Source organism: Peromyscus eremicus, chromosome 14, assembly GCF_949786415.1.
Source record: "Peromyscus eremicus chromosome 14, PerEre_H2_v1, whole genome shotgun sequence".
Classification (NCBI taxonomy): domain Eukaryota; kingdom Metazoa; phylum Chordata; class Mammalia; order Rodentia; family Cricetidae; genus Peromyscus; species Peromyscus eremicus.
Window position 1 is genome coordinate 44,181,747 of NC_081430.1, and position 14,493 is coordinate 44,196,239.

At 38.8% G+C, this 14,493-nt stretch overlaps 1 protein-coding gene across 1 annotated transcript; it reads left to right on the top strand.

The window, feature by feature from the left end:
• Positions 1–4,221: 4,221 nt before the first annotated feature.
• Flrt2 (fibronectin leucine rich transmembrane protein 2) lies at positions 4,222–10,920 on the top strand. The gene has a single exon (XM_059279683.1). It carries the CDS (start codon positions 4,617–4,619, stop codon positions 6,597–6,599), a length of 1,983 nt encoding a protein of 660 aa, XP_059135666.1. The 5' UTR covers positions 4,222–4,616; the 3' UTR covers positions 6,600–10,920.
• The last annotated feature ends 3,573 nt before the right edge of the window (positions 10,921–14,493 follow it).

Genomic DNA, 14,493 nt, shown 5'->3' on the forward strand with positions numbered 1-14,493 from the left:
GCCCTGGAGGAGGTGGGAATAGGGGGTGGACTGGGGGGAAGGTGAGGGGGGCGGGAGGGGGGAGAACAAGGGAATCCGTGGCTGATATGTAGAACTGAATTGTATTGCAAAAGAAAAAAAAAATCTGTAAACTGCTTTGGTGAGTCCAGATTGCAAGGAACTCATTTACAGGTTAGCTGCCTGTGTGGACATCACACCTTAAGTGTCTGTTTTCAATCTTAGATTTGCTACCCTCCAAAAATGGTCTGAGTGGAACCCAATCCTGAAAAACTTTTCCCTATACAAATCTCTCTCTCTCTCTCTCTCTCTCTCTCTCTCTCTCTCTCTCTCTCTCTCTCTCTCTCTCTCTGTCGACAAGTGTTTTGTGTGTTGTAGGTTGGCCTTGAACTCATTGTGTATCCAAGGAAGACCTTGAACTTGTGATCTGGTTACTAGAATCATAGGTGTGCATCAGCATGTCAGTTTATGTGGTGATGGGTATGGAAGCCGGGCCTTTGTGCATGTTGGTAAGCACTCTCAACTGCCCCGCACCCCCAGACTTTCTTATGGGTATCCCATCACACTCAGCAGTCTCTTCTCACAGTCCAGCCAGGGTAGCTAGCTCTGGAGCCATGAAGATTTCCTTAGTTTTATCCTGGTGTCATCATGTGATACAACTGGTGGTGCTTATTGGCGAATCTTATTTTCTGTTCTGTGATTTTTATAGTCTGAGTTTATTAAGCGCTCCTGGAATTCAGCCTTCTGGAATTAATTAAAAAGGCCCGCTTCTTAGGCTGAACTGTGGTAGAAACCTGCAGAAAGCTCTTGCATGATTTATGTGCTTTGAGTCTTAGTTCCCATGAAAAAAGTTAAGTGAACTCACAGTAGCCTAGAATAACGACTGCTGTCGTCATCGCCTTGAAGAGATTGGATGGACCATGTTCTCATTGGCTCCAAACAGCATTTGTACATTGTAGCTTCTGGTCTTGTGCTATCCACCGTCAGTGCAGCTTTCTGTTTTTACCCAGAAAGTTCTATATAGACTTTTTTTTTTTTGTAATCTGGCTTCCTGAGTTGGGGAGGGTCACATTCCACATAGGATTCATATGAGTAAAGAAAAAATGAAAAAGAAAATATTTGCTGTCTGTATTTTGAATTTATCTTATAAAACGTATTTATTATCGACTTTTAAACACTTGTAAATGGACTCTAGAATGATTTTGAAATGTTTATTATATTCTAAAAGGACAATAAAGGGTTGCAGAATGTGTTCTGCAGTAGAAATTATAGTCCTCTGGGTTGAGCTGGGTTTTCTGTCTTAATTCAAGTTGCAGGCAGTCTATATTCATAACACAAACTCTTGCTTTGGGCCTTCTGTGTTTCAGATCCATCCTATCTCTAGCATTTTTGTTTTGTTTTGTTTTGTTTTTCAAGACGTTTCTCTATGTAGCTTTGGTGCCTGTCCTGGATTTTGCTCTGTAGACCATGCTGGCCTCGAACTCACAGAGATCGGCCTGGCTCTGCCTCCCAAGTGTTTGGATTAAAGGCGTGCGCCGCCGCCGGCTGCCCAGCCTCTAGCATGTTTTTGTTTGTTCCCCTTGTTTTCTGGTATGCCATGGATTAGATTTTAAAGACCATTACATAGTGCCAGATTTCTGGGTGTTGTAACTTCACAGCTCTTGATACAGTTTGCTAATTCCCTGCTTACATATTTTTCCCCTCACTAAACTTTTAAACCCCACTAGGCCAAAAATCACATGGGCCCTCATGTGTGAATTAAGCACAGTAGTAATTAACTCGGAGTTACTAATAATGCATAGGTGTTGCGTTAAGGAAGGAAATGAAAGTGCTTCCCCTCTGAGTAGTTTAATCAAGAGTGAGTCTAGATTTGAATGTTTTACTTCATGCTCCCTGCCTGTGTCTTCTGTCTGCCTGCCTGACTATCTATCTATCTATCTATCTATCTATCTATCTATCTATCTATCATATGAATTGAAATCTGTGCCTGCCTGAAGGCTGTCTTGTGAATCTGTCCCTGTGTCTGTATCTGTGTCTGTCCTTGCGTGTCTATGTGCTGTGTGACTATGTGACTATGTGTGTCTGTTCCAAATAAAGGGCTTTGCTCTGTCTTTATTGAATAGCACAGAAAGCATCATGTATGGAAGGAATGAGATACTTTACAAAATATCTTTAACAGAGTTTTACAAGAGATGAGTCACTAGATGCCACTGATCTCAACTGTCTCAGACAACAAACAGTGCTATAAATATCATTATTTATCAACCAATATACATAAATAATATATTCAGCATTTGTGATAGTTATTCATTTTAAAAGATTGCTTTCAACCTCTGTATTTGTTGCTTTCAGCAAATTATATATATATATGCATTTTTTTCTGGGTCAGGAGCATGGAAGAAAACATGAATTCAGATTAAAGCTATGCATTAACTTCGGTTAATGAAAAGTTAGGTTAGTGGGCTTCTTGTTACATTTTTCTCTTAAGGCTTTTGCTCACATGCATATCCATGTCCTAAGATTCTGTGTTCTTACCAACAACTCACGTCAGGCTCATGCTGCGGAGATAAACACCACACTTGAGTAACAAGGTGTTAGAAAACATTAAGACCGTTTGCAAATCAAGCTAAGTATGGCACCAAGATATATATGTATATTTGCATGTATGTATGTATATAGTGTTCCAAGGCTTCTTTCATTTTTTTTTTTTAGCCCTTAAATTACAGAACAAATGTATACTGTCTTTGGCACTTAGATAACATTTACAGCACTCCTTTTTTATTTTCAAATTGTAAGTCTAAAGATAGCTAGAGAAACAGTTTAAAGCATAGCTTCTCTATTGTGGATACAAGTTGTTCCAATCCCTATTGGTGAGAAGTGAGGAACTCGCAGCCCGCCATGTCCTGTCATGTTAGCTCATTTTGTAGGGAAATCAAATCTGGCACCTTTCGATTAACTTCCTTCCCTCTTCATCTAAACGCAGATGGAACACACGGTGGATCAAGAAGGCGTGAGTGCTATCCTTGGATTGCCTTGGCTGCCTCCACTGTGGCTTTTCTGTCTTTTCAAAACTCGCTAAAAGTCATCCTATAATGGCAAGAAAGTGCTCTCATGCTGGAAAGTGGTCCTGTTGACACAAAATTTGTTCTCAGTTTCACGTTGACACTTAGGGCAATCGCAATGGCCTGTGTCAGTTAAACCTAGAGGTCCCAATGGAGGGGATAAGTAGAAATATGTTTTATATTGTTGCTTGCTCAGTCTCCTTGGTAATGAGTTTAAGGTATTCTACAGGAAGAAAAAGGGGTGACAGGTATAAAAGATAAATCTTTGCCTTCATACTTGAGTAATGTTTCATCCTGCTATCATAGGAAAAATATGTGTGGTATTTTTAATGATGCTGGGTGTAGTCATGATGTACTGTTAACTAGCACCAAGCCAGATACTTATTCCACTTTTGGGGTTTGTGTGTGTGTGTGTGTGTGTGTGTGTGTGTGTGTGTGTGTGTGTTTATTCACAGCAGAAAAGAGGAAGGAAGTAAATGCTTGCCTTGGGATACCCTTATTCTCTTATTACCTTGCCCCCTTGTCCTTTATAATGCATTCTCTAGATTCCTCATTAAGCGAAAATAAGATTTTTTACCAGAATTTAAAAATACATTTTGCAGGAGATAGAAACTTACAGATTTCCAGTTTTTTTTTTACATATCTAAAATATTACATGGTAACTATGTTTAGGAATGCAACACATTTGAGGAGAATTTCTTAATAAGGTTGTATTTTTCACATGGCTTAATTCCCATTTTGCATTTTTACAGTTGATAATTCAGTAGGACTTCGTGTCATAGCTCTTAAATTCCCCCATCTCCACCTTAAAATAACAGAGCTTTCAACTCATCTTCATTAACAGACACCAAGAATCCAACAGGGCGTCAGTAGCACTTGCCTAAGGATATGCAAATAGATATTTAAGAAAAAGTACTGATTGATGTGTAAAGATTTTTGATAATAAATGTAATAGTCCCATCTCATTTTAAAGAAATGACTCATACTGCAGTCGTTTATTTCTTAGACATCTTTGGAGCTAAACGATTGTCATTTTGAAATGCCACCAACCTGGATCCCGAGACTTAGCTCCAGTCACAGTTTTGCTCCAGGAGATAGCCGTAGCACTATTTGTCCTATTATTACCCTGAACTGACTCCTGTCTTCTCTTCTACAACAGGTTGCAGACTCTGTTTAACCAAGAAATTCCTAGGCTGCTCTATACTGGCCCGACTTACTATAGAAGAAGCAAGATTTGCCTGCCTGGCTGGACTTCTGTTGACAGTACTTATCACGTGGCGTCACTCTTTGCTCATGCGGCAAATTCTCCCTGTGGAGTTGTTTTGCACATGGAGGACCACTGCATAAGGGGCAACCTAGGCAGATCAGACTAAACACATCAGAAGGATTGTTTTACCATCTGCCCTCAGGTCATTTCCTCTCAACAGAAGTTCTAGACTTTGACAGAACCTGATCCAGTCATTTTGCTTTTGTTTTCTGTTTTCACTGTTATTTGTTGTTGCTTTTGATTTTACTTTCTCCCTTCATCACATTGTATTTTATTTCTGTCCTTCAGCAATGGGCCTGCAGACTACAAAGTGGCCCAGCCACAGGGCTTTTTTTCTAAAATTTTGGCTTATGATTTCCCTGGGGCTCTACTCACAAGTGTCAAATCTCCTGGCCTGCCCTAGTGTATGCCGCTGTGACAGGAACTTTGTCTACTGTAATGAGCGAAGCTTGACCTCAGTGCCTCTTGGGATCCCGGAGGGCGTAACCGTACTCTACCTCCACAACAACCAAATTAATAATGCTGGATTTCCTGCAGAGCTGCACAATGTACAGTCAGTGCACACGGTCTACCTTTATGGCAACCAACTGGATGAATTCCCCATGAATCTTCCCAAGAACGTCAGAGTCCTCCACTTGCAGGAAAACAACATTCAGACCATCTCGCGGGCTGCTCTCGCCCAGCTTCTGAAGCTGGAAGAACTCCACCTAGACGACAACTCCATATCTACAGTGGGCGTAGAGGACGGAGCTTTCCGAGAGGCCATTAGCCTCAAACTGTTGTTTTTATCAAAGAATCACCTGAGCAGCGTGCCTGTTGGGCTTCCTGTAGACTTGCAAGAGCTGAGAGTAGATGAGAACCGAATTGCTGTCATATCAGACATGGCCTTTCAGAACCTCACAAGCTTGGAGCGTCTGATTGTGGATGGGAATCTCCTGACCAACAAAGGCATTGCTGAGGGCACCTTCAGCCATCTCACCAAGCTCAAGGAATTTTCCATAGTCCGGAACTCGCTCTCCCACCCACCTCCTGACCTCCCAGGTACGCATCTGATTAGGCTCTACTTGCAAGATAACCAGATAAACCACATCCCATTGACAGCCTTCTCAAACCTCCGTAAGCTGGAACGGCTAGATATATCTAACAATCAGCTACGAATGTTAACTCAAGGGGTCTTTGATCACCTCTCCAATCTGAAACAGCTCACTGCTCGGAATAACCCTTGGTTTTGTGACTGCAGTATTAAATGGGTCACAGAATGGCTCAAATATATCCCTTCTTCTCTTAATGTGCGTGGTTTCATGTGCCAAGGTCCTGAGCAAGTCCGGGGGATGGCTGTCAGGGAGCTGAATATGAATCTTTTGTCTTGTCCCACCACAACTCCTGGCCTGCCTATCTTCACTCCAGCTCCAAGTACAGTTGCTCCAACAACTCCATCTCCTACTTTCTCTGTCCCAAGTCCCAGCAGAGGCTCTGTGCCTCCAGCTCCTACCCCATCGAAACTTCCCACCATCCCTGACTGGGATGGCAGAGAAAGAGTGACCCCACCTATTTCTGAAAGGATCCAACTTTCCATCCACTTTGTTAACGATACTTCAATTCAAGTCAGCTGGCTGTCTCTCTTTACTGTGATGGCATACAAACTGACATGGGTGAAAATGGGCCACAGTCTTGTAGGGGGCATTGTTCAGGAACGAATTGTCAGTGGTGAGAAGCAACACCTGAGTTTGGTTAATTTAGAGCCCAGATCCACCTATCGGATTTGTTTAGTGCCGCTGGATGCGTTCAACTACCGCACTGTGGAAGATACCATCTGTTCGGAGGCTACTACGCATGCCTCTTATTTGAACAACGGCAGCAACACGGCTTCTAGCCATGAGCAGACAACTTCCCACAGCATGGGCTCCCCTTTTCTGCTGGCGGGCCTCATCGGGGGTGCGGTGATTTTTGTGCTCGTGGTTTTGCTCAGCGTGTTTTGCTGGCACATGCACAAAAAGGGACGCTACACCTCCCAGAAGTGGAAATACAACCGGGGCCGACGGAAAGATGACTATTGCGAGGCAGGTACCAAAAAGGACAACTCCATCCTGGAGATGACGGAAACCAGTTTTCAGATTGTCTCCTTAAATAACGACCAGCTCCTTAAAGGAGATTTCAGACTGCAGCCCATTTATACCCCAAATGGGGGCATTAATTACACAGACTGCCACATCCCCAACAACATGCGATACTGCAACAGCAGTGTGCCAGATCTGGAGCATTGCCATACGTAACAGCCAGAGGTCCAACGTGAGAAAGGTGGACAACCAAACTCTCAAGAACACACATGTGTGTGCACATAAAGACACGCAAATTACATTTGATAAATGTTACCCAGATGCATTTGTGCATTTGAATACTCTGTAATTTATACGGTGTACTATATAATGGGATTTAAAAAAAAAGTGCTATCTTTTCTATTTCAAGTTAATTACAAACAGTTTTGTAACTCTTTGCTTTTTAAAATTAAAAAAAAAATGTTGCTGAAGTACTGTACTGGGTTGTACAATGAGGACCCAATGCCAAGGCAGAAGAATGAGTGATTCATACTTAAGATGCATATTAACCACTTTGCTGTTGAAGCTGTAGAGCTGATAGTCATATGAAAGGATATATTCAGATGGGCTCATCAGGGTAAGAGGAATAGTTTGAGTAAAGAAAGAATGGCCTAGTTATTTCTATGTTTTCTATACCTCCTGGCCTGGAAGAAACGCTGTTTGAAAAATCCATAATATAATAATAGAGGTAGTTATTCCAATTTGACCCAGTACAAGAAATAGAACATCACAAGGAAGCCAGTTCCCATGAGATAAGTTAGGCCTACTTGACCAAATCAAAGGAAGTGAGAGATTTGAAATGTCCTTAAAACCCCAGGGTTGGCTTTCTGACTGTGAACTTCAAAATCACTCTTCATGCTTCCCTGGCCTTATGTGATAACAGAGTTGGAAACCTGAGTCTGATTCTAGTCATCTTCAGGGACCAATATGATCAGTTCTAGCAAGAAAATTCCCCTCAAAACCGTCACTACTCAAATCACATGTCAGGTTGAATCATATCCAACAGAGTTATATTCTAGAATAATTTTTTTAGAAGAGGCTAATAAAAATAATGGGAAGAATTATATTGAATGGACTTATTTTTGATAATGAAAATTATTTGGGTAGATTCACTAAGGCTATATCAACATGGTGTTTAGACCAACAAAGAACAGTGTTTGGAATATATTACAGTAATGTGTTTATTTAAAGAGTACTAATACCACTTAGAAAAAAATCAATGATTCTCTTACACTGTGTCTGCTGGCTTTGCTAGTATCATGTTGAAATAGCTTGAATTAATACGTATATCCCCTCTCAAATTCTTGTCTTCCAATCATCTTGCGTATATATTTTTTGTGATTAAGTTGTATATGCCACCTTTGTTTTCTCCCTCTGCTTGGTATTTCAAAGAAAATTATGGACACAAATCTTGGTTGCACAAAATATCCCCGTGTATTTCTACATATTAAAATCCGTATTGACATTCATTGCCAATGGTTCTGTGAAGACACCAAAACCGGCCAAAACAATGCGTATTGTTAAAAAGCAATACTGTGTTTCCATTTTGAATTAACTTTGGTCCTCTTCCACATTCTAAATTCCATTTGTTCCTTTTAGATTGTGGATATCCCTCTAATTTTGTACTCATAGGGTGATAATTAATCTTATGCTAAAAGACTACCAGTGAAAATGAATAAGCCAGAGAAAGCAAGGTTTCCCTAGTCGTGGCAGAGGAGGGCCAAAAGCAGAGGGTATAGGAAAGAGAGGGATGTCCATTATTGATGCTAGATATTTTTTTGAAGCAAGTCCATTTTCATAAAAGATGCATAATTTACTCTAATTCTTGTCATCCCTTAGGTGTAGAAGGGCTATAGACCACATACATTGTCTAAAGAAATTTACCCTTGGGGAATTCTTTTCAAAGCCACATTTAGGCATTTCATTCTGTGTTCCTTTACAACCATCTATCACTTTAGGGACTCATGAAATAAATGTCACACTCTTCTTGCTTTCTCTTCATCTCTAAGCAAAATAAAACTGTGATGTGTTTTCTTGTAAAAGTTTAGGTATAAAATGCTATGCAAGCTTTTCTTTATAGCAAGAGCTTTATTTTCTTTAATAATATACCCTGACTTATATGTTTTAATCTCCCTCATCCCTCAGAATAAGCAGAAAATATAACTGCAGCGATAATGTTGTAGACACAAGCATTGAAACTGTGCAGTCAGTAGAGCTGAACATAGTTATGAATTAATTTAATTAATTCTAAAGTGACTCGGGTTTCCTCTTTAGTCTATTAGCTAGAGGGTGTGGGCTGTTGGTTTCTGTAAAAGTAGGTTCACACAGTGAAGGAATAAGACCATCTGGAATGGTGATCAGTGTAGCGTTACATCATCTAAAATCAGGACAGTGACATGGGGCTCTGTGTATTAGCTTACTGTTTCCTTTTCACTGTCCTCTTGCATCTCACTGTAGGCAAAACTGTGTGTTGAAAAATATAATGGTACTTTAATTTTTGAGGATTTTTATTTTGTTATAAACAAGATAATTTTTCTTGTCTGTTTGTATTGTATGTTTAACTCCCAGTGGGATTTGGGACTGTGGAAATGTCGTTTCTTTGTCCCAGGAGGAAGAACAGAGAGGTTCCCACAATATTGTATGGCATCCACAACACTATTGAGAGTTGAAGTGGTACTGTAGAGGCCCAGTCATGTAAAATGGTTAAGATGCTTTCAAACTTGCTCTGGTAGAAGATGTTTCTGGACAGAAAGAAAAAATAATCTTTATTTTGATCTTATGAGCATCATGACAAAGACATCTACCATGAAAATCAGACTACCATCTGTAGTCGTGTGCTTGAGGGACTCCTACATCAGAGTTGAAATCACATCATATAATCTGTACTATCTTATGAAACTTTAAAAAACAGATGAGCAGCAGTCCCTACTGGATGACATTTTGGCTGGCATCTTTAATCAGGAGACTGTCCTGCAGTTATATTTCCTCTGTGTTTGGTCCTCTCTCAGCCTCATTATTTATTTTGAGGTGATTAGTTAAGAGTCAAAGTTTAGTTGATCTCAGATAGTGTCACCCCCTGTCAGTATAATACCTCTACCTACACAGAGGACATTGCAAAAAGAAAAAGAAAAGCATGGTCACAGAGATATATCAATAGTTAAACAGAAGGTAGTCACCAATACCTCCTTGCTTGTAGAGTTGCATATGACCCTAGGGAGACCCTGGGTTTCACTTAAACACTGTCACATGCCTTAGCTAGGCAATATAACACTTGGAACAATCAAAGGCAGACATGAGAAGGGTGTTCCCTGTTTATTTATGATGTAAGTGGAAAAATCATCTCTTGTGAGAAATGATGCTATTTCTAATTTTCCAGATATTTGTTGATACAATATTAGACATTGTCTCTCAAGGGTAAAACAAAAATTATAATGTAATCTTTTGGAAAAAATGTATTAATGGTATAGCTAATATTAACCTCTGTTTCTTAATAATGGAGGTCATAATGATCTTAGTTATGCTGCACAGCCAGACCTTCCTTCTCCCCTGGAGAAAACGTAGCTCTTCACGTGAGGAGAGCATCCATTCCAAATACAAGGCACCATTGTTTTTTCAGAGGCAGGTGCCACACTGGATCAGCAAACTTCAGCTGCAGCATCCTCTGCAGCTTTTGACAGTGAAGTGGTTAATTTTCATTGATGTCTTTGTTTATAGCGTTTATCTCTGACTTATCCAAAGGGGACATTAGATGTTGCTTTAGAACTTAAGGATAACACATAAACTCCTACTTGCTTTTCCAACTGAATGGGGAAGCAAAATAAAAGAGTGCCCAACAGCAAAATGATACACACACAAAATAACAACTCTCAATTCTTAATCTTGTCCAACTTAGCTTCTTCTTTTTTAAGTTAAAATAAGTAATGATGGGAAGTTGTATCTACACCCTTCTCCAGTTTCATCAGTGGGATTGAAGCAATTGTTGGCAGCGGGGATGCTTTTCACTGATTGTGGGAAAAACATTTTGTACACAGTATGATACTGTTTTAGCAAACCAGGTTGTTTTGTTATAGTATTTGGTTTTCTAGCTGCACATCCACCAGAAGAGCACAAACCAAGGCCATTGCAACAGGCATTTTTAAATTAATATAACATGCAATTCCATGCATACATATACATGGGCTGTTTGTAAAGGTGTCTGTGGGATGTGAGATTTGTAACCAGTTATGGCAAAATGAGGCATCACTGCTGTATGCCCTCATAGGATAATATTTACTGAACGTTAACTTTGATGATCTGTTACTGTTTGAATCCTTTGTTGACTTGATTCTGGTTTGTGTTTAGTGTGTTTCTCTGACAAGGGACTGCAAGGGGCTGGAAGATTCTGTGTCATGCATCCTCTGAGACCTACCATGTTGCACACTTTGTTAACTACAAACTTCACTCTACACTATACAGTACCTTGTTGATATATTCAGTAAAGGCTTATTTTAAAAGAAAACCCATTGTGTTTATCTGTGTAAATTCACTGGAATGTAACCAGTACTTCTGCTGTAATGCAAATGAAAAAAAAAGAGAGAGAGAGAGAGAGAGAGAAATTCTTCTTATACAGCAAAGATGACAAAATGAAGCAGGCTTTAAAGTGTCCATACGCTCCTACTGTAAAAGCAACATCTATTTTTAAAGACAGTGGTCTTTTTGTGTAAGAGGATAATGTGGTAGTCTAATGTTCCTTCCTTTTTTCCTCACTGAAATATTTTCAGAAAATGATCTTATAAACACACTGCCACAGGAAGAATAGCATTTTGTGTTTGAGCAACACAAGCAGACACGTGTAACTAATGTGTACACAATCACAGAAGTCTTTCTCTTTCACAATATACACTATTGATTTTTGAATGTTACCTTTGAGAATTCTTGTCCCTTTTACTTAAGTATTGCTCACTGTTCGTCTGTACTTTTAGATGGATACTCAAGGTGGTGCATCTACTCATATAACTCAGATTTGGTTCTAGATTAGTCTTAAAGGATTTTCAGAGCCACTCTCTCCTAACACTTGACTATTTCACCACTGATGTATTTGACATCGGATGAATGAATCAGGAAATAAAATGATGACCTTTCAGTTAACTAGCATTACTAATTATAGGACTTCAACTGGACAGTAAACTGTGAAATCCAGGATTAGAAGGAAATTCGTATTACTACATTGAGAAGACTTTACATACAGTACTGTGATTGCTAATCTTCCTTTTTTTGAATAAGTTATAGAGTTTACTGTAACTAGGCTCTCAACCAATAAGAATCATTCAATTAGTAGAATTTATTAAGGTCTTCATTCACTTTCTTGGCTCTAGGGTGACTTTGGAGACTTTAGAAGAATACAATGAAATCTTAGACAAACCACCTCTATTTTCTAGCCCACTGGAAATCTGTGTACTCAATGTATTTACTGCTAACCTACTTTTTACAAGAGTATGTTACATTTTACTCTGTTAAACTCATAAAAGAATGATCTTGCTATTTAAGAACTAAAAGATCCCTTCCTAAATACTTTTTCTAAGACATTCTAATGTATTCTACACCATTTTCCTTTAGTAACAGTATACCCACAGTAATAAAAGAGGTACATCTACCAGTGAGGAAGTGAGATGATGCATTTTTCATAAAATGTCTTAAAATGTTACAAAGTGAAAGCATGTTGACAATGCTCAGTTGGGGCTCAGTTGGGGTTAAGGTTTCAAATTCACAACAAGAGATTGAAATGGTATTTGCAAATTATACATGCAACATATTAATGTTCTATTAAAAACCAGAAAAGGAATCAATCAAATTTAATAAACGTACCTGGGAAGTGTGAAGAATACATGGAAATAAGTTTGCTCTTACTCTGTCTCTGCCTCCTTCCCTCCTTTCATCCTCTCCCTCCCTCTCTCCCTCTCTCTTTCCTCTCTGCCTTCCCCATTGTGTCTTTAAGATATCCGTGTAAGGTTCATTCTCAGTAATTTTTCATATTTTATAACTAAGAGAATCTCAGTGTTTGGTCCATAATTCCAAGTGTAGATGGTAGAGTCAGAATTTAGCTTCCAGCAGGACTACATAGAATCTTCACTAATTGTCTAGCTTAAGGCTGACCTTCATGATAAAATACTATTCAGTCTTTAAAGAGTTTTGATGACAGAGCTATTGCAGGCTTTCATTGGATACCAATACTAACTCCTTTATCTAGATGGACACATTGATATTTCCAGGCAAAGGTGGTTCTTATTATTTCAGTGATTTATAAACCTCAATAATTGGGTAATCTTTCCTTAATGATACACAACATAGTCTTGGATTCTGTTAAACTCAATGGATTGGCAGTATCTGCCATTATTGCTTTATCTTTATTACCATTCATTGACTCTTTGCTGAAAGTTTGGGTACTGAATAGCACAGTATTCTAGGGAGTTAATATCAGAATCTCTCCCAGAAACTGCAAGTATTTGACACATGGCCTGGATTCTCCCTGTTCTACACCCTTCAAGGGTTCACATATCTATGTTTAAATTTAACTCATTTAAATTTAAATGGTAATTTAGCTCATTCCAGCATTTGCATGAGCTCTTCAAATTTGTTTGTTTTGTTTTGTTTTCCTTTCTGTCCTCTGTCTTCAGCCTTCCCTATGCACTTCAGGGAAACAGTCTCTAGACAATGCCTGAGTAGGACATAGTCTTGGTTTAAAAACCTGTTGCCTTCACTTGGGAAGTGGCGGTCAGAAGACAACTTGTTGAAGTCAGATCTCTGTTTTCAACATTTGGATCCTGGGGATCAAACTCAGTTTGTCAGGCTTGGCTGCAAATGCTTTTACACATTGAGTCAACTTTCCAGCCACTGTCCTATTAATTTTTCATAGAGTTGTTTCATTATACTCTAGACACCCTGGAAATCTTGAATACATTTTACCAATTCTTTCAGCCTGTCCATTGCTGACTACAATTCCAGGTCCCCAGGAGTCTTAAATCGAAAATGCCTTCTACAAATAGAAGCTTGAACCATGTTGGCTAGCCTTGATCATACAGCTGAAAATGTGCTTTATATAAAGAGGGAAAACGATCAGATCACCCTCCAAAAAAAATCTTTGACTACCCATTCATATTCATTTTACAAGAAAAAGTGGTGGCCATATATTTGATTTGAAATTTTTCTAAAGAATTGTGTTATGCCTCAAGGGTGTGCTGAATGAATAAATCACATGAATTGAAGAACTTCTTTTTATGTTACAGGCAAATTCAAAATTCTGAGCTAGTTTTGGGGACTAACAGCATATAAAAGAATATCTTTTAAAATTATCTTGCAATGAAGTGGCACAATCTTGAAAAGTCCACAAAGCACCAGTCCACATTAAGTCAAACAATGTGACAGTTTGGGTGTTAAAATCAATTTTCCACATTTGAAAAGCATAGGTAGATGTAACTTTCATTTCTAGCAGTAAAATCAGAACAGACCATTGTTATTCATTGTCACAGCTCAGATGAAAACACACAAAGATCACTCATAGGGTCACATTATATTGTCTTATTTTCTTATGGGGAATCTATAATCCTTTCTAGAAATAATTTCTCCCTACAGAAAAATACATTCGGGGGTAATTAAAAAGTCAGACTTGAAATTAGTCTGATTAATTTGACATAGTTAACCCGACTATTAGCCAGTCAACTAATGGAAGCAATAACTTGCATTTGAAGTTACCTGTTTCCTTTTGTGTCAGTGGGGATCATGATATTTCATGCAAGGGTCAACCTGTTGAGCAGTTGGCACAGTATATGCTTCTGAGGAAACACCAAGTGAATGACATTCAGTCCTATGTTTTGTGTTTTTTGTTTGTTTGTTTGTTTGCTCAATATAAAGTGGCCTATATTCATTCTTCTATGATAAAAATTCAACATTAGAATAATTAACAAAATTCTATGTAGATATGATCTATTTAAAAGTAGCTGCCTTCCAAATCCAATTTAATTATGCACAACTATGAGTATCACAGTCAGACAGTTTTCCATTGTCCTAATATGTTTTGTGATTGTTCTTGTTTTGA